Raw genomic sequence first — 24,386 nt, 5'->3', positions numbered from 1 at the left:
CCAGCTAGGAATGACAATCGATTTCTAAATGATCTAGTAGTACTATATTCAAAAGATGCCACCAATACTTAAACTAGATTTCACTTTATGCCTGGGATAATAATGTTACCTTAATGGATTTTAGTTTTTAAGTGCCTAGTTTTCCTTTTCTATTGAAGTAATTTTTTCATGTCATCCTGACAGAGAACCTAAGAAGCATTTATTTTACTCTATTATTTTTTTAATTCGTTTTTTCTCTTGCCTTTATTTATTTATTTATTTACTTATTTATTGGCTGTGCTGGGTCTTCGTTGCTGCACACGGGCTTTCTCTAGTTGCGGCAAGTGGGGGCTACTCTTCGTTGCGGTGCACGGGCTTCTCATTGTGGTGGTTTCTCGGTGGCTTCTCTTTTTTTTTTTTAAACATCTTTATTGGGGTACAATTGCTTTACAATGGTGTGGTCAGTGGCTTCTCTTGTTGCGGAGCATGGGCTCTAGACGCACAGGGCTCAGTAGTTGCAGTATGCGGGCTCAGTAGTTGCGGCACGTGGGCCCTAGAGGGTATGGGCTTCAGTAGTTGTGGTGCATGGGCTCAATAATTGCAGCGCGTGGGCTCAGTAGTTGCGGCACATGGGCTCTAGGACTCACAGGCTTCAGTAGTTGTGGAGCGGGGGCTCAGCAGTTGTGGCTCTTGGGCTCTAGAGCACAGGCTCAGTAGCTGTGGTGCACGGGCTTAGTTGCTCTGTGGCATGTAGGATCCTCCCGGACCAGGGCTCAAACCTGTGTCCCCTGCATTGGCAGGCAGATTCTTAACCACTGCACCACCAGGTGCACTGCACCTCACTCTATTTTTTTTTTTTTTCTTGGTTTTTTGTTTTGTTTTGTTTTGTTTTTTGCGGTACGCGGGCCTCTCACTGTTGTGGCCTCTCCCGTTGTGGAGCACAGGCTTCGGACGCACAGGCTCAGCGGCCATGGCTCACGGGCCCAGCCGCTCCGCGGCATGTGGGATCCTCCCAGACCGGGGCACGAACCCGTGTCCCCTGCATCGGAAGGCGGACTCTCAACCACTGCGCCACCAGGGAAGCCCTCACTCTATTATTTTTAAAAACAGGTCAGACCCAGAAATAAATGGAAAAACAAACAAACAAAACCCAGCCAGACAAAGGCATTCATTTGCAAAGCACAGGAGAGCGCAGGAAGTCACAAAGATGTGCGTATAAATGGACTCAGCACCACCTGTAAGCTAGTTTGTACTCAAAGCACTGAACAAATGCAAACAAAAAATTGATAATCATTGTGTTCAACTAAACTTGCATATCCACTACTTTTCAAGCAAGGGTGGAAATCTGATGGGGTTTATTAGCAAACTAAATACTCTCAAATAAAAAGGTTGAATGTAGCTTGAGGGATAAAGCTGGCAAAACCCACATGTGCCTACATTGTGACCAATAATTTCACTTGGTGAAGACTTACGTTTTAAAATGTCTACCACAGCATTACAACAATGATAATTAAACACAATTTAAATTTCCAACAATTAGTGAATGGCTAAATAGGTAATATAAAAATATTACACAGTCGCTTAAATTTTTGAATAATTTTAATGACATGAAATGGTCACAGTATACAAAATATTTAAAGAAAAAATCACAATACAGAATATAATTCTATATTGTTGAATATAATTTTAATTATATAAAAAGAAAAACAAGAACATACTAAAAGGGGACTCAAAGACTGAAATGAAATATTCTGAGACACTAAAAGTGGTTGTCTCCTATGTATGGGTATGTGTATATACACACATTTCCTACCTCTATACGCTGAGAGAGCCTATGAACAATGACACCCAGAACAATGAGCACCCCAGCACCCAGACCTTAGGTTCTAAAAACCACAATTCACTAAAAAGAGTGAGGACTCCTTGGAGAAAGACTGACTCCAGGGCTGGAACAGAGAAAATATAAGATGAGCCTAGAACACCTTGCTGTGGTGGAAAGTAAGGAAGCACTCAAGGAATAACTGGGGACATCTCAAAAAGATGCAAGCCAGATTGAAGGGGCTTCTGTTAACCTGAGACAATTTTAAATCAAAATAAATAATGACAGTAACGGATAATTAATTGAATAAAATAGGAGAGCATGAATCCATACTGATATAAATGAATAAATAAATGCTAAATAAATCAAGGAGAAGGAATATGGATAGATAAATAATATTATAAAAATATTATGATGTAGTAGAATGCCAACTAATAAATACAGAAGGAATGATTCTTTAAAAAGTTGTTATCTCCGAATTGAGTACACATATACATTTTCTTCTGTACACATTTCTATCTTGTTTCAGCTTTGTAAAATGAGCACGTACTTCTTTTGTAAAAGTACTCAAAATAAAAAAAACCTCAACAGCAGCCTGAACAAACACAACATAATGTACATCTCTAGAGCAATCTCTAGACCCATTTTTAAAAGGAGAACATATGCATAAAATCCCCAAAGACATGAAGCAAGTATGTGTGCTGTCCTAACCCATCTGTCTAGAGAAGAGCTCCAATGTCCTAGGCAGGTGGCTAAAGTTAAAAACAAAACAAAACAGCAAAAACAAAAAACCCACCAGAGGCAGCACTGAGATTTACAGGAATCTTGTTTTGGTCTTACAGTAATGATGGGAGTGAAGAGATGTGATGAGGACCCTTGCTATGATGCCAATGACAAATGGTTCACTGATAAGAAGAAATGGAGAGGGCGACAGGCTGTAGAACAGGTCAATATCGGGCTGTCATGAAGCCATTTGAGACATATAATTAATCTATTACTCACCTGGCATCATCATTCATTGTGGTATGGTCAATAGGTGCCATGAAGCTCAGAAGCCTGCTAAGGACGTGAAACCTAATAAAGTAGGAAACAAACAGGCAGCAACATTAGTAACTATTAACCTAGAAAAGGAAATACACCCTACCAGGTAACAAACTCCAGAACTGATCACAGGTATATCTGGCTCCAGAGTGCAACAGGGAACAATTCATAGGCACGAACCACTCACGACCATAAAAACACTTTTTCCTTAAGACTACAGGAGAAAAGTGTGATAAAAGCACATTGTGAATGACAGTAGCTCAACAGAGCTCCAACGCCCAAAAAAAGAGTAGATACACCTGTGCCCTTGAGCAATCTACTAGCCCTTAAACATCACTCCAGACAAAGACAATGAGGAGGTGACTACCTCATCTTCCCTCCTCTACACACCTTAATCATTTTTCAGTGTCATTAAAGCTACCTACTGGCAGTAGCACAGGTAGTGGCATAACATTCAAATGGAACACCTCACCACCACCATCACTCACTAGCTCCCTGAGTCAGAAAAGGCTTCTAAAATCACCTTCACTCACTAGCTCCACCAGGAGCTTTCATTTCGCCCTTTTTTTTTATTTTTGGCTGCATTGGGTCTTCGTTGCTGCACGCAGGCTTTCTCTAGTTGCGACGAGCGGGGGCTACTCTTCGCTGCGGTGCGCAGGCTTCTCACTGCAGTGGCTTCTCTTGTTGCGGAGCACGGGCTCTACGCGCGCGGGCTTCAGTAGTTGCAGCACACGGGCTCAGTAGTCGTGGCACACGGGCTTAGTTGCTCTGCGGCATGTGGGATCTTCCCGGAGCAGGGCTCAAACACGTGTCCCCTGCATTGGCAGGTGGATTCCTAACCACTGCGCCACCGGGGAAGCCCCTCGCCCATTTTCAAATGACACGCGCAACTGAGTACATAAGAAGTCTGATCCTTAGATCTTCAGTCAAGGTGTTACAGAAATTTAAGTTATGTCACCTCCATCTCCCACCAATAGAAAAAAAGGGTATTTTTGTACAAAGTGCTTTGAGATCCTCTGGTGACGGGGGGCTGAACAAATATTTGACCTTATACAGAAGAAATTACACCAAAGAGAGTTCAAAGAAGGTATCCCTTTCTGATCATTATAAAAGGAGAAGCTGAAGGACAATATGCATAGTATATTGGTTGGCCAAAAAGTTCATTTGGGTTTTTCCATGTTACGGAAAACCAAATGAACTTTTAGCCCAGCCCAATAAAATTCTAACCAGAAAAACTTGTTCTTGGGCAAAACATTATCCACAAAAAAATATGATATAAATATTTTCACATGTGTAATGTTTTAGTTTTAAAAACATTTTTACACACATCGAAGAATTTCATTCTCTAGTACACCACCAATAGCCAAGCCTCTCAAATTTCATTCATTTTTTTAACAAATGAATTTAAAAGTATAATAGTGATGAGATTTTTTCCCATTATAAGAGTAATACAAAAAGCATAATTCATTACAGAAAATTTAGAAAACAAACCAACTGAGCACACAAAAAATACATACATAGGGGCTTCCCTGGTGGCACAGTGGTTGGGAGTCCGCCTGCCGATGCAGGGGACACGGGTTTGTGCCCCGGTCCGGGAGGATCCTGCGTGCCGCGGAGCGGCTGGGCCCGTGAGCCATGGCCGCTGGGCCCGCGCGTCAGGAGCCTGTGTTCCACAACGGGAGAGGCCACAGCAGGGAGAGGCCCGCATACCGCAAAAAAATAAAAAAATAACATACATAGTTCTTCCACCTAGAGAAGAACTGTTATTAATATTTATTATTATTATTAGTTTGTTAATATTTTGGTTAATTATGTTCATTTTATATAGAAATCCATACACACACATAATTTCATATCTTTTTTTTCACTTAGCATTGTATCTCAAAGCTATATACAAAATTCCAGGAATGGAAGTACCATAACTATATTTTCATATACTTGAACATTCATATTGCTTCCAATTCTTCACTTTTTATAAGATACAACAAAATATCTGTTCACTATACATTTTTTAATGTCCGCTATCTCCTAATAATAAAAAATAATATATAATTTCAAATTCCGAAATGTATAGACAGCTGACAAGTTCCCTGTAGTCCTATCCCCCAGAAATAATCACTGTTAATTAAATCACTGTTAATCATTGTTAAGTTTGTCTGTGGCATTCTCCATATATAAGACAAATATAAACTTTATATATTTTCACATAAAAATGAGACTGTAAGACACTTAATATTCTGCATTATGTTTTTTCCACTTTGTCATATTCTATTCTTTTTCATAGTTATAGGATATTCTGTCGTGTCAATATAATTTATTAAACCTCCTACTGATAGGCATTATACAGCCTATCCCCTTTAAAAACCATATTAAACAGTGTGAAAGTGAAGACTTTTTAAGAAATTTATTTTATTGACACATAGCTGATTTACAAAATTGTGTTAATTTCTGCTGCATAGCAAAGTGATTCAGTTACACACACACACACACACACATTCCTATTCATATTCTTTTCCATTATGGTTTATCGCAGGATATTGAATATAATTCCCTGTGCTATACAGTAGGACCTTGTTGTTTATGCATTCTATATATACTAGTCTGCAACTGCTAATCCCAAACTCCCAGTCCATCCCTCCCCCACTGCCCCCCATTTGGCAACCACAAGTCTGTTCTCTATGTCTGTGTATCTGTTTCTGTTTTGTAGTTCATTTGTGTCATATTTTACATTCCACATATAAGAGATATCACATGGTATTTGTCTTTCTCTTTCTGACTTAGCTAAAGTGAAGATTCTTTTTTTTTTTTTTGCAGTACGCAGGCCTCTCACTGTTGTGGCCTCTCCTGTTGTGGAGCACAGGCTCTGGATGAGCAGGCTCAGCGGCCATGGCTCACGGGCCCAGCCGCTCCACGGCATGTGGGATCTTCCCGGACCGGGGCACGAACCAGTGTCCCCTACTTCGGCAGGCGGACTCTCAACCACTGCGCCACCAGGGAAGCCTGAAGATTCTTATATATAAATTATTGTATGTTTGTTCACACATTTCTATGGGATAAATTTTGAGATGTGGAATTGCTTTGCTGGTGAATTGAAAAGTATGTATATTTAAAATTGAAAAAGTAAGCTAAATGCCCTCCCAAAGGTTACGTTAATGTACAAGAATATAATTATTTACACAACCTTTTTTTTTTTTTTTTTTTTTTTATTCGTTACGCGGGCCTCTCACCGTTGTGGCCTCTCCCGTTGCGGAGGACAGGCTCCGGACGCGCAGGCTCAGCGGCCATGGCTCACGGGCCCAGCCGCTCCGCGGCATGTGGGATCCTCCCAGACCGGGGCACGAACCCGCGTCCCCTGCATCGGCAGGCGGACTCTCAACCACTGCGCCACCAGGGAAGCCCCTACACAACCTTTTTATTTAAGTATAAAGTGTAAGTACAATTAATAAATATATTTTAATGTCTTTAGGCTTCGCCAAACTTCACTGTTCATCTGAAAAAATGAAAACTATTCTTGGCTGTGTCCAAATACAGGTTTAATTTACTGTCTAGACAAAGACTATGAACTATACCTTATAGTTGTGTTGTCCAATCCGGGAGTCACTGGCCACACGTGGCTACTGAGCACCTGAAATGTGCCAAACTGAGATGTGCTCCAGATTTTGAAAACTTGAGATGCAAAAAATGTAAAATATATCACTAATAATTTTTAAAACAATAAATTGTTGAAATAATATTTTTTATATATTGGGTTACGTGAAATATATTATTAAGTTCACTTGTTTCATTTTTTCCCCTTTTCAATTGCGGCTACTAGAACATTTAAAATTACGCAGGTAAAGACATTTTTATTGGATGGCACTGCTCTGTGGAATATCTTTACACTTTAGTAAAATGTATTCAATAACTATTAGCTGCATGATGAAAGACAGGCTTTAAGAAGTAATCAGACTTAGTAATGTGTACTTAATACAACGCATTTTACCTAATCTCAGTGCTACTGAGGATGGATGCATGTTTTAGTATTAAAATACCTTTTACCAACCATACTAAGAAGAGATAAATATAATTTTGTTGCAGAAGAACAGACAAACACAAAACACAGTATGACACCTCATTATTAAAGACCCGAGAGCTTCATTCATTTACATTATGAATTCTGCTTAAATCATGATCAAATCCACTTACAGATAATGCTGAGTAAAAGACTGATAATCAATAATTATAATTACTTCCCAAAACCAAAACATTTCTTTTTTATATAAGTTATTTTCCAGCATCCAACTAGCAAATTGCCACACCCAGTCTGACCAGGATGATGCCACTGACCTGCTACCATTTAAACTAAGGTTTCCACAAGGTGATGTTCATCTTTGCTAGGACATTTCTTCCCTCTCCAACCATACCACACAGAGCAAAGCTTGCTCACTGGTGGAATCTAGTACCAGTGATGACAGCTGGCACATCCCACCAGCTCTTCTGGGGGTCTAATTTAAGGAAGTTATTTATGCTATTCTCATCTAGCCTGGGCCCCTTGTTAAATCCATCATGGCAGAATTCTAATGTAGCCAAGGTACCATTTTGGTGTCTGCAAAGGTCCTGGCCAGAGAAACAACTCAATAGCCACAGGTTAGAAGCAAGGGCTCTGGAATCAGACCAATTAGCTCAAATCCAAGTTTGTGCTTGCTACTTGGGCGAGCTACTTACCTTCCGAACTACTTCACGTGAATTAGCTAATTCAATCTGCATAACAATCCTATGAGATGTGCCTTTTATCATCATGCTAGGTTGACAGATGAGGAAACTGAAGCACAAAGATGTAAAGTATCTTGCCCAAGGTCTAAAGGCCAGTAAGTGAAGTGTCAGATTTCAAACCCAGACAGCTTAGCATCAGAGCCTATGCCTTTTCTACCTCGGCATGTAAACTGCTTTGCGGTGCCCAACAGAGTTTTATAAATGTTAGTTGTTGCTATTGCTAACGAGATCACTCTGATTCTGACCACACCCCGCACGCTGATGTTCACAAAGAGAGCCAGGTGAATACTGATGATAAAACTGCAAAACAATTCAAAGCACATGACCTTATTTATTACTTTTCTTTTTGCTTCTTATTTGGCAGTAATTTTAGGCTTGTAGAAAAGTTGCAAAAATAGTGCAGAGAACTCATGTATATCCTCACCTAGCTTCCTCTAACGTTAACAGCTTACACAAGTATAGTGTAATTATCAAAATTAGGAAATTAACATTGGTACAATACTATTAACTAAACCATAGACCTTATTCAAACTTCACCCATTTTTACCCTAGTGTCCTTTCTCTTTTCCAGGATCCAACCTAGGACCCCACATTGCACCTAACTGTGGTGTCTCCTTAAGTCTCCTCCAATCTGTGACAGGTGCTCAGGCTTCCTTATTTTTCAATGACTTGCTACAGTCTATAAAGTCCGAATTCTGAGCTTGACCACAATCTAGTGCTCACTTATTCATACAGCCTCATCTCCTGCCATTCCCCCATACTCAGTTTAAGTCTCTGCCAAAACAAATGCAGTTCCCAAAATGGACGTGTACACTCTCAGGTCTGTGTTTTGGCAAACATTATTCTTTGTGGCCTTTCCCTAGGCTAACTCTTCCTAGTCTGCTCACTTCACACTGTGAAGTGTGGACGCTGCATCTTACAGAAAGTCTTACCTGACAAGCGTGTTAATTTTACTGTTATAATCATCCAAAAACATGTCTACGAGGCACTACGGTAGACGGTTAAGGTTGGAACTGTCTTGAAAAAACAGTGCAATACTTGCCCTCAAGGGACACACAATTATAGCTACTTGCCCTAATAGTTTTAAAACTCATAAACATATGATAATGTAAAAAAGGCATTTTTGGCCACTCTCAGTTCTTTTGAAGAGCGTATATTTGCAACAGCAACGTCAACAGATAAACACAAGAAACCAAAGAAACTAACATTTTCGAATGCTTCCTACGTACCACACATATTCACCTTGTTTTAATCCTCAAACCAAATCTATAAAGTAGGGATTAGTATCTCCACTTATTAAATGAGAAAAGTGAGGCTCAGAGAATAAAGAGCAACCAAAATCATAGAGCCAGACAGAGCCAGTCTCCTGATCTGAAATCCTGGGCTCCTCCCTCTAGAGAACATTTAAAGCCTCACAAAGCTATTAAATTAATTAATTAGAAGTACAGTTGAGCTACAATATTATTAGTTTCAGGTATACAACACAGTGATTCAATATTTTTATAGATTATACTCCATCTAAAGTTATTATAAAATAATGGCTATATTCCCTGTGCTGTATAATATATGCTTGCTCCTTATTTATTTTATATACAGTAGTTTGTGTCTCTTAGTCCCATACCCTTATCTCGCCCCTCCCTCCTTCCCTCTCCCCACTGGTAAGCACTGGTTTGTTCTCTGTATCTGTAAGCCTGTTTCTGTTGTGTTAGGTATATTCGTTTGTTTCATTTTTTAGATTCCACACGCAAGTGATAACATAGAGTATTTGTCTTTCTCAAAGCTATAATTTTAAAAGCACCGTACTGGAGAAAAGTCTAATCTCAAAATTAAAGAATAGGTATTTAATCAGCCTGGTCAATTACAAAGTACTAGTAATAACATTCTTCTTTAAATCCTTCCGGGGGTGGGGGTGGGGGGCTGTACAGAAGAGACAGGTACAAAAGAAGCATGTATGTGAGTGAGTAAGTAAATGAACGTTCCAGGAGGAGACTGATCCAGTCTTGGAATAATAACAGCAATAATAATGATAGGAATGATGGCAACAGACACGTATATAGTGCTTGCTGTGTCCCTGGCACTGTTCTAAAAGCTGTATATATACTTACTCATTTAAACCTCACAGCAACCCTACAAGTCTCGTCCTATTATCATCCCCATTCTACAGATGAAGAAACTGTAGTCTTGCTCGGAGTAACTACTAGAGTGTCATATTCCAGACTGTCAAAGCTGGGATTCAAACTCAGGCAGTCAGGCTCTTGAGACCATGCTCTTAACCAGTACACTGAAAACAAACTTGGAGAAGTGTGAAGACTTGGAAACTTCAACATATGAAAAAACATAAACAAACTATAACAATTTAACCTGAGATTTAAGAAAGTGACTTTCAGTCACAAGATGATGAAAAGCTACTTTGCACTTCTGCAAAGTTAAAGAAAAATAAGCATTTCCTGATGAATTTTGTTAAATACTAAAACAGGTTAATTGAAGTAGTGAAATCTGCTTCTCTGAAGATATTTAAAAATGAGACAGATCCACATTTGTCTAAAGGGAATTTAATGACAGGCAGGCTCTAATAAGGATGTGGGATTAGCTATCTGCCTAAAACTGTCCTAACACAATGAGTTTAACATTTTTTTTTCAGTGTGCACCTGAATTACAAGTAGTTTCTTTGACACTGAGGCCCTGTGAGAGTGATACTATGTAATATATAAAAATAGTTACAAGGAATCTAAGTCTGAAAGCATAGCAATGTCACTTCTACTCTTGTCCCATCTTTTGTCTCCAAACTTTTAAGACTCCTTCAAGGGCTCACAGGGTTGAGGGCTTTCCTACACTCAGAAATGTCTCTCTGTTCTCATACAAATTATATTCCTCATCTCATTTAAGCACAGTGTTAACATTCTCTGGAATCCTTCATTTTTACCTTTTTAGCACATTGCGTACATGTATGGCATCATGAAAACGGACCAATATAATTCTATGTCTAAACAAGACTCCAAAATACAATTTTTATATTGTTCTAAAGAAATCATTTTTTAAAACTAAGGCAATTTCAACGATCTTGTCTTATTTCCTTATAATTTCTCTTTCAGGGAAATGCAAATATCATTTAACCCATCCATTCACAACAGTAGAACAAGAAGTAACTGAAACTATCTTTCCATTACAGAGTAAAAAAAAACGAGAGGCTCAAAAAAAGCCTCAAACATTGCTTTAGTTATTTTTCTGCTCCTGAAAAACAGAATCATCAAAAGAAATAGAAAAATGATGTAATAGCCAACATGCAAAGAGAAGAGATAAGGATAACAACACACAAGATTAACATTTTTTCTAAAAAGTAACTCACCGAAGTTTCCTTCCTTTGCTCGCTTTCCTATCTACTTTCTTGTGGATTTTGCTTCTTAACTTCTGGATTGCAAGCCACTGCCTAGGAAATTCACAAGCGATGTTATGCATCATCACTAATGGAAATAGTTACATGTATCGACAAATCGGAATTTTTCTCACTAACAACACTGCAGAAAGAAATCATCAACCTACATCAACTTCCTCAAGACAGTCTGGGGCCAAAGAGACTAATCAACGGAAGAGGATTTGTGCAATGGCTTAAAGAAACAAAAACAAAAACAAATGGCAGCTGGGAAATTCTACAGCAAATTTGGTTAACAATGCTCCTTAGTATTTGGAGTTACTGTGACAAGCACTAAATCTACCAGTCTGCAGGAAAACCCATCAAACTGAGTATAGCTGCTTGGGTTTGCTTTTACTGTTTTAGCTGCGCGGCCTGTTCTATGACTAATATTGCAGCTGCTGTTTGGTTTGAGCACGTGAATTCTTTAAATCTAATTTTCCCATTGTTAATGCCCAACTGCTTTTTCTTGTGCTTTCCACTTTTTGCTAAGTGTTAAGAATTATCCACTACTGATACTAGTTTTACAGTCATTTTATTTATTTAATTTTCATTTCAGCTATAATATTTCAGAATGTGTTGTTCAAAGGTAAGGGCTTTTTTCCCCCGCAATATAATCTCAATACCAAGAGCCCCAATATAATCTCAATACCACTGTCACACCTAAAAAAAGTTGACAATAATTCTTTACTATCAAATATTCACTCTAAATTTCCGAGGTCGTCTCAACTTTACAGTTAGTTTGCTTGAATCAGGATCCAAACAAGATTCATATATTCTGCAGTCATTTTATTTTACTTTTATTTTTTAACATCTTTATTGGAGTATAATTGCTTTACAATGAATGTTGTGTTAGTTTCTGCTGTATAACAAAGTGAATCAGCTATATGTATACATATATCCCCATATCCCCCCCTCTTGAGTCTCCCTCCCACCCTCCCTATCCCACCCCTCTGGGTGATCACAAAGCACCGAGTTGATCTCCCTGTGCTATGCAGCCGCTTCCCACTAGCTAGCTATTTTGCATTTGGTAGTCTGCAGCCGTTTTAGATTAAAAGAAATTAATTTTTCAAATAAAAGATACTGGGCTAAGAAAATCTTCATATATTGCTCGTATGAACAAATGTGGGGGGAAAAAAGGAAAAACAGCAGCAGTTACTCATCTTACCTGATTTACACAATGAAAATTTAACATCAAAAAAAAAAAATCCAGGGAAATCCAATTACTGTAATCTTAATATAATCTTAATTACCATAATCTATTTTATTGTAAAGTCAGATAAATGCACAATATAATCATCACTTAAATGCAATTTGCTCTATCACATTAAATTTATGGTGAACAGCTCTCTATAGCATTCCAGAGATATACAAAATATCAACATCCTACCCTAAAATTCATATGTTTTACTCACATAAAATTATTTCATCAACACAAATTTTTCATTGTGATCTCAAAATGCTGCTCTGCCCCAGAATCCCATTCTGATACTTGCAGCTTTTGTTTCCTTTCATGCTTTTGCAAATTATGGCTCATGGCTATTTAAATGTACACTATTCATTAGGTAGCACTCTCAACGTCCTTTTTATTTTCCAGCCACAGGATGAAGCATACACAAGGGCCTTCCTTCACTACTTTCCATTCTACCCTGACATCTGGGTAATGCCGCCACGTTCCATTTCTAATTGTGCCACAGCTTTCACTGAAGGGGTGGAGGTCTAAATTAGGGCACACTCTCCCAGAGCAAGGAACCTGTTGTGCACAGTGCCACGTCCTGACAGCTGAGAGCATGCATCTGGGTGGATGCTTTTTACCCACTGGTCAGAGATTCATACAGATAAAATCACAGCCCAGTCCAGAGAGCAAAGAGATTAAGAAGGACTTTGTGAAACAAACCCTAAAATAAACACCTATAGGCATTTTATAATCTCTTATTCAAACTGCACTTAAGGCAATGTAGGTAGGGTAAACAAGTTCCATCACTCTGTCTGTCTAGTTCTTGTTATCTTGCTTAACTTTTTTTTTTAATTTGGCTGTGCGGCATGACTTGTGGGATCTCAGTTCCCTGACCAGGGACCGAACCCGGTCCACAGCGGTGAGAGCCCGGAATCCTAACCACTAGGCCACCAGGGAACTCTCAACTTTTATAATTTTAGGACCAATCGTTGCCTTGGAGGCTGAATTAAGGAGACTCAGAGGGAGAAACTATTATACAGGCTACTTGCATGAATAGAAAGCCATATCTAAATTACCTTCCCATGGCCACCTGATCATTGGGATCCAAGGAGCTCGTCTTCCGTTCTATGAGTTCTCGAAGGAGCTAGGGGAAAAAGGAAAGCAAGTGATTTATTTATCATCTCCCAGCACCAACTGACTTTAAAAGGGCACAGGAGGAATTCTGAATGGCATAGTGACAGCTCTAAACTACAATCAATAAGGGACAACTCAGTGGCAAGAGCATGACTGAATTCCCATTAACCCTTTCATATTTATATATCTTTAAAAAGAGCTATAAGCAATAGCTGAGAACAAAGTCCATTTGAAAGACTTATTGTACTGCAGTTCATTTCAAATGGATCAATGAGTATGCAACATTCCCTTCATTGTTTTTATGATTAGTTTTGTCCACCTCATCGATATCAGTGGAGAATCTATAAAAGGTCAGGTGGGAAGGGCTGGGTGGCAAAGAGGAACACGCATCAGCTTCTCACCAATAGGATAATGGTACATGGTTAACTTCTGACCTATAACCTCTGGCAGTCAGGAAGGTCTTCCTTAGGCAAAAAGCCTTTATTAGATATAACTAAAAGTGTGGACTTCACTCTCTTGCTTTCCACAGCTGGTACCCTAGCATGTTTACTAATAAATAACTTAACCATATATGACACCAACACATTCACAGCCACAACAACTTTAATAAGGAACCTAAAGAAAGTCATATGTGCATATTGGAAACAACACAGACAGCCAGTCTCTCAGCCCCACAATGAACTCCATGGGAACTCTAAATCACTCTCCTACTCTCTTCTTAATACTGGGTATCCCACCGCATGCAATCAAAGCCTAAATCTGTATCTTACACACAGACTGAATAATCTGCATTGGATCTTAAAGTCCCACGTGAGAAGAAGTAATGGATTTAAAAGTTAAACACTAAAGAAGGAGAATTTTAAATTACAATAATAAAACTAGATATCATCTCTCCTACACAAGTGCTATATACAGGGAAACAGCAACAGAGATTAAAATTCCAAAAACCTTCTGAGAGGGACTTCCCTGGTGGCACAGTGGTTAAGAATCCATCTGCCAATGCAGGGGACACGGGTTCAAGCCCTGGTCTGGGAAGATCCCACATGCCTCAGAGCAGCTAAGCCTGTGCGCCACAACTACTGAGCCTGCGCTCTAGATCCTGCGAGCCACAGCTACTGAGCCCTCGTGCCACAACTACTGAAGCCCACGCGTCTAGAGCCCACGCTCCACAAGAGAAGCCACCGCAATGAGAAGCCCGCGCACCGCAATGAAGAGGAGCCCCCCCTCGCCGCAACTAGAGAAAGCATGCGCACAGCAACGAAGACCCAACACAGCCAAAAATAAATTAATTAATTAAAAATCTTCTGAGAGAAATCCAAGGGAAGACACTAAAATAAACTCCTTCCTGCTTATCACCTGTCAATAACACAGGTTTGACTTTAAAACTTGTTTCTTCACAAAAATAAGTAAGTATTTTGTAGGTAAGGCATGGGAGCAACATAGATAGTTCATCAAGTTAAACAGCCAAAGTCTGTGGGAGGATAACGAAGGAGGGATAAATTCCTACGAAAGTAGTTCACTCTCTAATTGTCATTTGTTTATGTAAGTAGGCACTGGAAGAAGCACAACAAATTTGTAAAACTACTCATTTCCATATAGGACGAATCTTTATTGCAAAAGGGAAAAGGATATCTCAATCGCAAATAAAAAACCTCCTGTGATGTTTTCTCATTTGCTTATTTTAGACATTATTACTACAATGGCAATTACATTTAAAAATGCGGGGACCAGAGGCCTCTGGTTTATTATCACTAGAAAGCAGCAAGCTATTTCTCTGCCCTGTTTATCTGATTGACTCCCAACATCTTTCTGGCAGCCAATCTATCAGTTTATCTCCCCTACTTCATCACAGTCACTTCTGGCAGCTAAATACAAGACCCAAATCCAGTGTTACACAGACATACAACACAGGAACCCTATGTAACACCGCTACTCTGTAAACAGCTGCCCTTAAGGCTAAGCCAAAATGGGCTCTGGTTCCTAGTCAACATCCTGTCAAAAGCAAGGTTAGGGGAGGCGGGGGGCGGGCGGGGAGGGGAGAGGTTAACAAAAAGAATCTTTTTCTCTTTTAATAAAAAAGAAGAAGAGAAAACAAAATAAAAAAGAAGGAAAATATTGGGATCACTACATCTCATTGCCCTTACCTTGTTCCAGCCACATAAGAGATAACAGCCACGATTCCTGGTTTTCTTAATGATCTCTGATCCCTTGAGACTGGGGCCATCACGGCCACTGGGAAGGAGCGCTCAGGGAAGGCTGCCCCAGCACAACGTGGGAGGCTGGAAACGGGAGCCGCATGACCGCAGTGGGTCTGTTACACTCGCAGTGGTCTCTGCAGTTCCAACACCAAGCTGGTGCAGCATTTACTCTCCTGTGTACTTTACATATTCTGGGTTGCATTTTCACTACCCAAGTGTCTCACAGCTATTCTTAGTCATTCATGGTTAGGAAGAGAGTTTTATTGGTCTATCTGGCTGAGTCTAGTTTATTCAGTCCAATGTTTCAGAAGACCCTGTTGTGTGCAAGGCAAGAATAAGAAAGCAGCAAGAAAATAAGTAAACAAATGCTTCTCATGGCTATTGCTATTTCCCACAGCTCTATCACTGGGCTTAAATTTAATTAGGAAAAATGCTTTCAAAAAAGTTGCCGAATAATGAAGTTGTAGGGATACTGCTGAAGAACTTAGCTTTGCTTCTCAGTTCAATTTTCAAAGCTTAACTTTATGACCAAACTTTTCCATTAAAATTCCGGTTTCTGTTAGTTACTGGAGCTTTTTATTTCAACAATAATGATACAATAGTCCTAATTTTCTATGTGATTTGGAAAATGGAGAGATATATGAAATATTTTTGTTCCAGTCTGTTATAACTCCTCCAGAGAGTCAATTCAGAAAGGCCTGATTGTTTCTCTAGTTCCAGGGGAAAATCACAGATGTAGCTGGGTTTCCAGGCCAGCCCACAAAAACCTATTTAACCCATAACAACATATGTGAGGAATGGCACCGACGGTACTATTCAGAATCGAATCAACGTTTATAATACTCTGCCTGGAAAAACGCACACCAGAGTCAGTTAAAAATGGCAGTTTGAACACATTAGTCTATCTCTTCTCCCTTCTCAACTCCTCTAAAAGACAGTGGAGGGGAAAAAATAAATGTATTAACCCGCAAGAAAGAAAAGGGAGAGCTAATGAGAGTAGCTTTTCACAAAATTTTCAAAGACAGTCAGGAGATGAAGGAGTAAAAGGAAGTTATCACCCAAATGTCCAGAGGGAATAAAGGTGAGGGTGGAGCTAATGAGGCCCACAGAATCCCTGTGAGATGAGCTCTTGGCGGGCAGTTACCCTGAAAGGTGGAGAAGGGGGAGGGGGCAGAACCATGGGCCTTCTCCATTATCCCACACAACCAAGTGACTACCCCACAGGGAGAAAAGAAGCTTTATTCTCTGGAAAAACTGAGCCACAAAAGCTCCAAACTGAGAGATGTGAGGCACGGAAGGCTGAGATGGAGCATAAGGGAAACACTCGATGCTCAACTCTAGGACCTTCTGTCTCCTTCCCCCACCCTCTACACAGAACGCTAGCACCATGTGTAAAATTTCCTAGGCAGGAGAGGAGAGGAGCCTTTTCTGGAGAAACTGCATGGTCGTCCCGTCTCCCCGGAAAATAAGATTTCCAAGTTCTGACAACCAAGACATTAGTTCACAGCAAAATTATATATAAAGGAGCCAAAAAGCTCTGCCCATGTTCCAGAGATACTTTTGAATGCCTTACTCTGAAACACGAAGGGACAGTTAAGGATCACCAACATCTGAGGAAAGCCTCAGACACAGACCAAAACAAACAGAAAAAAAAGGGACTCAAGAAAGCAACGCAGACAACAAACAAAACAAACGCACACAAAAAAAAAGAAGAAAGAAAAAGAAAAGAAAGAGAAAAGAACTCACGATGGATGACCTCAGAAGTGAGAGAAGACACATTTCCACAAGAACGGGATACTATGAGAAAAGAGTAAAACAAGAAATTAAATGCAAAACAGAAATGTTTAAAAATTTCAATAGAATAACTGGAAGATAAATGTACAAAAATCTCTTAGATATAAAACAAGAAGGCCCAAAGATGATATCCCCTTGATTATTTGTGAGAGAAGAAAAAAACTTAGAGGATAATCCAGAATGTCAAACACCTGCCTAACAAAGGCTGGGAGAAAATTATTAATGAAATAATTTTAAAAACTTCCCCGAATCGAAGGACAAGAATGAACCCACCACAACCTAGTGCAACCTAGTGCAATGAAGGAAAAAGGACCTTTTGTAAGATACATCATCATGAAATGTGGAACTCCAGAAGCAAAGAGAAGATCCTAAATGGTTAGAGGAAAAATAGGTCACATGTAAAGAGGGTGACCACATGGCCCCAGCTACCCCAGAGTCCTGGTTAATGCCTGCTGTCCTGCTATTCTTTCAGGCTAGCACCTCAAGGGTCCCAGTTTTGACAATGAATTATAGTCACCCTAAATATTAAGGACTGTAAATCTAAATGGGATTAGACATCTCAATAGCAATGACAGATGCCAGAGGACAGCAGAGCAAGGCCTTCAAAATTCTGAGGAAAATAACTTTCAACCTCAAGTTCCATACACAGCCAAAATACTAACCAAGTATGAGAGTTACATAAAGCATTTCACATAGGCAAGGACTCAACAATTTACCTTCCACATGCTCTTTCGCAGGAAGATGTGCCTCAGTAAAATGAGAGCACACGGCAAGAAGGACGAAGACAGGAGATGTTAGAAAACAGGTCTACCTCAGGAAAGAAGGAGGCAAGTCCCAGGACTACAGATGGCACAGCCCCAGAGAGCCTGTTCCAGAAAGGAAGAGTCCAGGGAGCTCCAGGAGCGAGCGCTCCAGGAGAAAGGGGGAAAATGATAGGTTAAGTACATCTTTTAAAAGTGGGTATTATTCGCTCTAGGAAAAAACAAATTTGTAAGGAAATGTAATCATAGTACATCACTTGTGAACATTTATTTAATCATATATTGGAAACAATTGTTTTCACAAAACTGCGACAATAAGTACAACAGAAGAATGGAGAACTGAAGTATTGGGGGTGAGGAGGGAGCAGGGCCTCACTACCACAATGGGAAATCAAGAGAGGATTTGAAAAATGATGGACATCAATAAATCAACAGTCACATAAACACGTTATTTAAAACCATGCAAGTAGGACTTCCCTGGTGGCGCAGTGGTTAAGAGTCTGCCTGCCAGTGCAGGGGACACAGGTTCAAGCCCTGGTCCGGGAAGATCCCACGTGCCGCGGAGCAACTAAGCCCATGCGCCACAACTACTGAGCCTGCGCTCTAGAGCCCGCGAGCCACAACGACTGAGCCCGTATACCACAACTACTGAAGCCTGCACGCCTAGAGCCTGTGCTCCGCAACAAGAGAAGCCGCCACAATGAGAAGCCCGTGCACCGCAATGAAGAGTAGCCCCTGCTTGCCACAGCTAGAGAAAGCCCACGTGCAGCAACGAAGACCCAACACAGCCAAAAAATAAACAAATAAACTTATTTTTTTTAAAAAATCTCTTATGGGGGCTTCCCTGGTGGCGCAGTGGTTGAGAGTCCGCCTGCCGATGCAGGGGACACGGGTTCGTGCCCCGGTCTGGGAAGATCCCACATGCCGCGGAGCGGCTGGGCCCGTGAGCCATGGCCGCTGAGCCTGCGCGTCCGGAGCCTGTGCTCCACAACGGGAGAGGCCACAGCAGTGAGAGGCCCGCGTACCGCAAAAAAAAAAAAAAAAAAAAATCTCTTATATTTTTCTGTTCCATAAAATAAAACATGAAAACATACTAGAAATAATACAAATAACATTTATTTTGATTTGCTGCAGATAATGCCAAACAACTGTTTATAACTTTATTGAGCTATAATTCACTTACCATACAATTCACCCATTCAGAGTGTATATAATTCAGCACTTCCTAGTAAATTCAGAACTGTGCAATCATATTTAATTTTAGAACACTTTCATCCCACCTAAAAGAAACCCCATACTAGCTGTCATCCCCAGTATCCACCAGCCACATACCCCCAGTAGCCCTAAGCAACCACTAATCCTTCTGTCTTTATAGACATGCCCATTCTGGACATCTCATATAAAGAGGATCATATAATATATGGCCTTTTATGACTGGCTTATTTCACTTAACAGATTTTCAAGCTTTATTCACATTGTAGCATATGTTGGTACTTCCTTCCTTTTTATGGCTGAGAAACATTCCTTCGTGGATGCCGTGGCATCGTCCATCGCTGCATGGAGCCACAGATGCAGAAAACAAGCTTACGGTCACGATAAGCGGGGGGTGGGGGATAAACTGGGAGACTGGGAATGACACATACGCACTACTATATATAAAGCAGATAACTAATAAGGACCAACTGTATAGCACAGGGAACTCTACTCAATACTCTGTAATGGCCTATATGGGAAAAGAATCTAAAAAAAGAGTGGATAGATGTATATGTATTGACTGAATCACTTTGCTGTACACCTGAAAATAATAAAACATTGTAAATCAACTATACTCCAATAAAAATTCTTTAAAATTTCATATGTTTGCAATAAAATTGATCATACTGAGTATTTTTGTATGATGTACATAAAAAAAAATATTCCTTTGTATGTATATACGACATTTTGTTTAGCCATTCACCATTGAGGGGCATTTGGGTTACTTCCACTTTATGGCTATTATGAATAATGCTGCTATGAACATTCACATACTACTCTTTGCACGGACATATGCTTCCATCTCTCTTGGGTTTATACCTAAGAGGAGAATTGCTAGGTCACTGCAGTTAACTCTACGTTTAACATTTTGAGGAACTGCCAGACTGTCTTCCAAAAATGCTGCATCACTTTACCTTCCCACTACCAGCATATGAGGGGTCCAACTTCTCCACATCCTTGTCAGCACTTGCTATTACCTGTCTTTTTCATTACAGCCACCCTAGTGGGTGTAAAGTATTATCTCATTGTGGTTTTGATCTGCATTTCCCTGATGGCAAATGAAGTTAATCATCATTCTGTGCTTACTGGGCACTTGCATATCTTCTTTGGAGAAATGTCTATTCAGATGCTTTGCCCATTCTTTAATTAGGTTGTCTTTTTATGATTGAGTTTTAAGAGTTCTTTATATACTCTGGATACCAGTCCCTTATTAACACCCATTCTGTGGACTGTCATCAAAGTTTTTAACTTTGATGTGGTCCAATTTTTTCTTTTGTCATTGGTGTATTTGGTATTGTATCTAAGAAGCCACTGCCTAACCCAAGGTCATGAAGATTTACTCCCATGTTTTCTTCTAAGAGCTTTATAATTTTAGTTCTTATATTTAGATCTAGGATACAGTTTGAGTTAACTTTTATGTGTGGTATGAGGTTGGGGTCCAACTTCATTCTATTGCATGTGGATATCCAAAATGCACCACTTGTTCAAAGACTATTCTTTGTTTTTTTAAAACAGCTTTATTTTTGTTTATAGATTTACTTTTATTTGAATACATTGTTTTTTGTGCTTTTTTTTTTGGTCTGCGTTGGGTCTTCGTCGCTGTACATGGGCTTTCTCTAGTTGCGGCGAGCGGGGGCTACTCTTCAGTGTGGTGCGTGGGCTTCTCATTGCAGTGGCTTCTCTTGTTGCGGGGCATGGGCTCTAGAGCGCAGGCTCAGGAGCTGTGGCGCACGGGCTTAGCAGCTCTGCAGCACATGGGATCTGCCCAGATCAGGGATGGAACCCATGTCCCCTGCATTGGCAGGCGGATTCTTAACTACTGCGCCACCAGGGAAGTCCCTTCAAAGACTATTCTTTTCCCCATTGAATTGTTTTGGCACCCTTATCAAAAATCCAAGTAATTTTTAAAGCATTTGGTTTTATAGCCTCATATTCCCTGGCTTTCTGAATTTGTAACCCACAGTTACTGACTCCTACCTCTCAGGTTTCCATGGTTCATAGCCACAGATGCTTGAGATGGAAAAAAGGTTGGGGCAGCCCTGTATGTAACTTACTTAGCCTCGTCGAGTCAGGATTTTTCAAACTCCCTCCCCAATACATAGAGAGCACATGAAAGAAGTGCAGTCAACCCCTCTTACATGTGTTTCAGCCCCTCCCTTACTGATAGATATAAAAAGTGGATTCATAAGGCTTGGGTTTACTCTCCCTTCAGCTTCCTCTCTAGCTCCCACAAGAATTCTTAGTGAAGAAATATTTCTGCTCTAACTCCTGCTTTACTACCCGTTTTTTTTTTAGTTCTCAGATCTCCAGTCTTTCAAATTATACCCAAAAGGAGTCATCTGCAATTTTCATACTATATTTGAAGCATACAAAAGATAAATCCACATATACTATATTGTCCACACCTATAGTATAAAATCGCCACAAGATGACCCACTGTCCGTAAGTAACTATTTTTTTCTCTGTCCCCTTTGCACATTGCCCACTCACTCCTCAACCAACTCTGCACCACCCAACAGTTCTGGCTCCATTATTCTACTGAAACACCTCAGGCCCAGGTCTCAAGATGCCCGTGTCTAATGAACATGTCATGACTCATCCTTCTAGACTTCTTTTTTTTTTTTTTGCGGTACGCGGGCCTCTCACTGTTGTGGCCTCTCCCGTTGCGGAGCACAGGCTCCGGACGCGCAGGCTCAGCGGCCATGGCTCACGGGCCCAGCCGCTCCGCGGCATGCGGGATCCTCCCAGACCGGGGCACGAACCCGCGTCCCCTGCATCGGCAGGCGGACTCTCAACCACTGCGCCACCAGGGAAGCCCCCTTCTAGACTTCTTGAAGCAGCAAGTGACGCTGGACATTCTCACCTTCCTGAAACACTCTTTTCTTGGCATCTTTGAGGCACCTCCTTCATTTTACGCCATATTCAGCCAGCTCCTCTACCCAAACATTAAATGCTAACATCCCTCAGGACTCAGTTCCAAGTTTTCTTTTTTCAAAAAAATTTATTTATTTATTTATTTTTGGCCGTGCTGGGTCTTCATTGCTCTGCGCAGGCTTTCTCTGGTTGCAGTGAGCAGGGCCTACTCTTCGTTGTGGTACGCGGGCTTCTCATTGCGGTGGCCTCTCTTGTTGTGAAGCACAGGCTAGGCTTCAGTAGCTGTCGCACGCAGGCTCAGTAATTGTGGCTCACAGGCTCCGTTGCTCCGCAGCATGTGTGATCCTCCCGGACCAGGGCTTGAACCTGTGTCCCCTGCATTGGCAGGTGGATTCCTAACCACTGTGCCACCAAGGAAGTCCCAAGCTTTCTTTTCTTCTCACTCTATATGCTCCCCGCCAAGAATTTATTCTATTTTCAAGGCTTCAATGACCTAAGAGTTATCCCTGGAATTCCTTTTCCCTTACACTCAATATCTAATCTATCTCCGAGACTTATATACGTGATCCACCAATTCATGAACCTGTCCATTTTTCTCTGTCTCCATTGCCTGTACCCTAGTATAGGCTGTTATCATCTTCATTCGCTCCATAAACATTTAGCACACTGGGGAAGCAATGAAGAATGAAACAGACGTGCTCTCACCTGAGTTAGTGTAGTGGGCTCCTGGCATCTGCACCTGCCCCTCCTTCATTTTGTTCTGCTCCGTACAGTCAGAGTAATGTTTTCAAAATGCACGTACGCCAGAGTATACAATTCTTATTGCAGCCTAAAGGCCCCTTTACCTACCTCTCCAGCCTAACCTTCCACCTCGGTGCTCCAGTCCCACCAGCACTCCTTTTGTACCTGAAATGCTCCCAGGCTCGCTCCCACCATGCAGCCCTTTTTTTGGACCTGCAACTGCTTGGAACATGCTTCCCTAGCCATTAACTGGCTTACATCCCACCTTCTCTCCTCATTCGCTAAATCTCAGCTCAACCACCTTTTCCTCAGGAAAGCCTATCTTAACTGCACCCCTCTATACACATATGCACATGATGTTCTTGCTGTACTTAATTTACATTTTACTAGCGGATTACATGCCTATTGTCTATGTCCTCCACTGGCCAACTGTCTACCTCACAGAGAGCAGAGAATGTATCTGACTGTGCTCACCACTCTATCCTGTCCACTGGCCATAGAAGGAGCTCAATAAATATACATACACAGAGGGGGAAAAATTGCTTCTGGCAGAAAATACCAATTTTTTGTTTATTTACCACACACACACACACACACACACACACACACACACACACTCCTTTTGTTTTTAAACAAAAGAAATACCCTGCCTCTAATCCAGAGCACCACTACCTACCCAAGCAACTGAGGAACCTCCTTGTTTTTATCACTACCGATTACCAGCACCTCCTCCTCCTGAAACAATATTCTCCTTCTCTCACATCTCACACAGGGCCTAGAGAACTGGGTGGTTTAAGTGGGTAGGAATTACCCTTTTTTTTAACCATTCCAAAAGTACCTGAATTAAAAAAAACAAAAACAAAAAACTATTTAATCCAAATGAATGGAAAGATCTTAAACACCTCTCATTATTTTACTGTTAAAATGATGTAGATCTAGCCTCCCTCTTGGGTCTCATTTCCCAAAGGAAAAACTTGGTTCTTCTTGGGAAGAGAAGAGAGGAAACAGATCTTTTGTGCTTCCTCTAACCACTCCCCCACACCCTGACCCCTTCCTGTAGTATCAAGTTGGTTTTTTACTACAAGAAAGGTGTCTTGACATCTTTATAATAAAGATCTGAATTAATTTCAGTATAGTGTTTTCTATTTAAATATCTTTTATCTATGAAATAGGTTTGTCAAATCTCAGTTGCAGGTTTCCATCTCCCATTTTCTAAGATCTCATGCTTCCGGATATGAGCTTTCAATTCCGTGAGTGAGTGCGCCCCATGGTTCAATGTAACTGTAAACATTTGCCAATGAGTCCGTAAAACGCCAGGGCTTTGGAGTCTGACACATCTGGGTTCTGAATTCCAGCTATGCCCGTTACTAGCTGCGTAGTTTGGGACAAGTTATATGACCTCTCTGAGTGACACTCAGTTTCCTCATAATAACTGTACCTCAACAAAGTTGAT

At 40.6% G+C, this 24,386-nt stretch overlaps 1 protein-coding gene across 6 annotated transcripts in view; it reads right to left on the bottom strand.

Moving 5' to 3' along the window:
• AATF (apoptosis antagonizing transcription factor) overlaps positions 1–24,386 on the bottom strand; it is a 119,105-nt gene that overhangs the window by 41,394 nt on the left and 53,325 nt on the right. For 5 of the 6 annotated variants that reach the window (XM_032617797.1, XM_032617801.1, XM_032617798.1 and 2 more), the window contains exons 9-11: positions 13,254–13,321; positions 10,938–11,018; positions 2,801–2,872 (exon numbers count right to left, since the gene is read on the bottom strand). In XM_032617797.1, coding sequence (XP_032473688.1) covers positions 2,801–2,872; positions 10,938–11,018; positions 13,254–13,321 — 221 coding nt within the window. The remainder of the gene's footprint in view (positions 1–2,800; positions 2,873–10,937; positions 11,019–13,253; positions 13,322–24,386) is intronic. The other variant, XM_032617802.1, reaches the window with a different exon arrangement.

The sequence above is a fragment of the Phocoena sinus genome, chromosome 20 (genome assembly GCF_008692025.1).
Source record: "Phocoena sinus isolate mPhoSin1 chromosome 20, mPhoSin1.pri, whole genome shotgun sequence".
Lineage (NCBI taxonomy): Eukaryota > Metazoa > Chordata > Mammalia > Artiodactyla > Phocoenidae > Phocoena > Phocoena sinus.
This window is presented reverse-complemented; position numbering and strand designations above follow the sequence as displayed.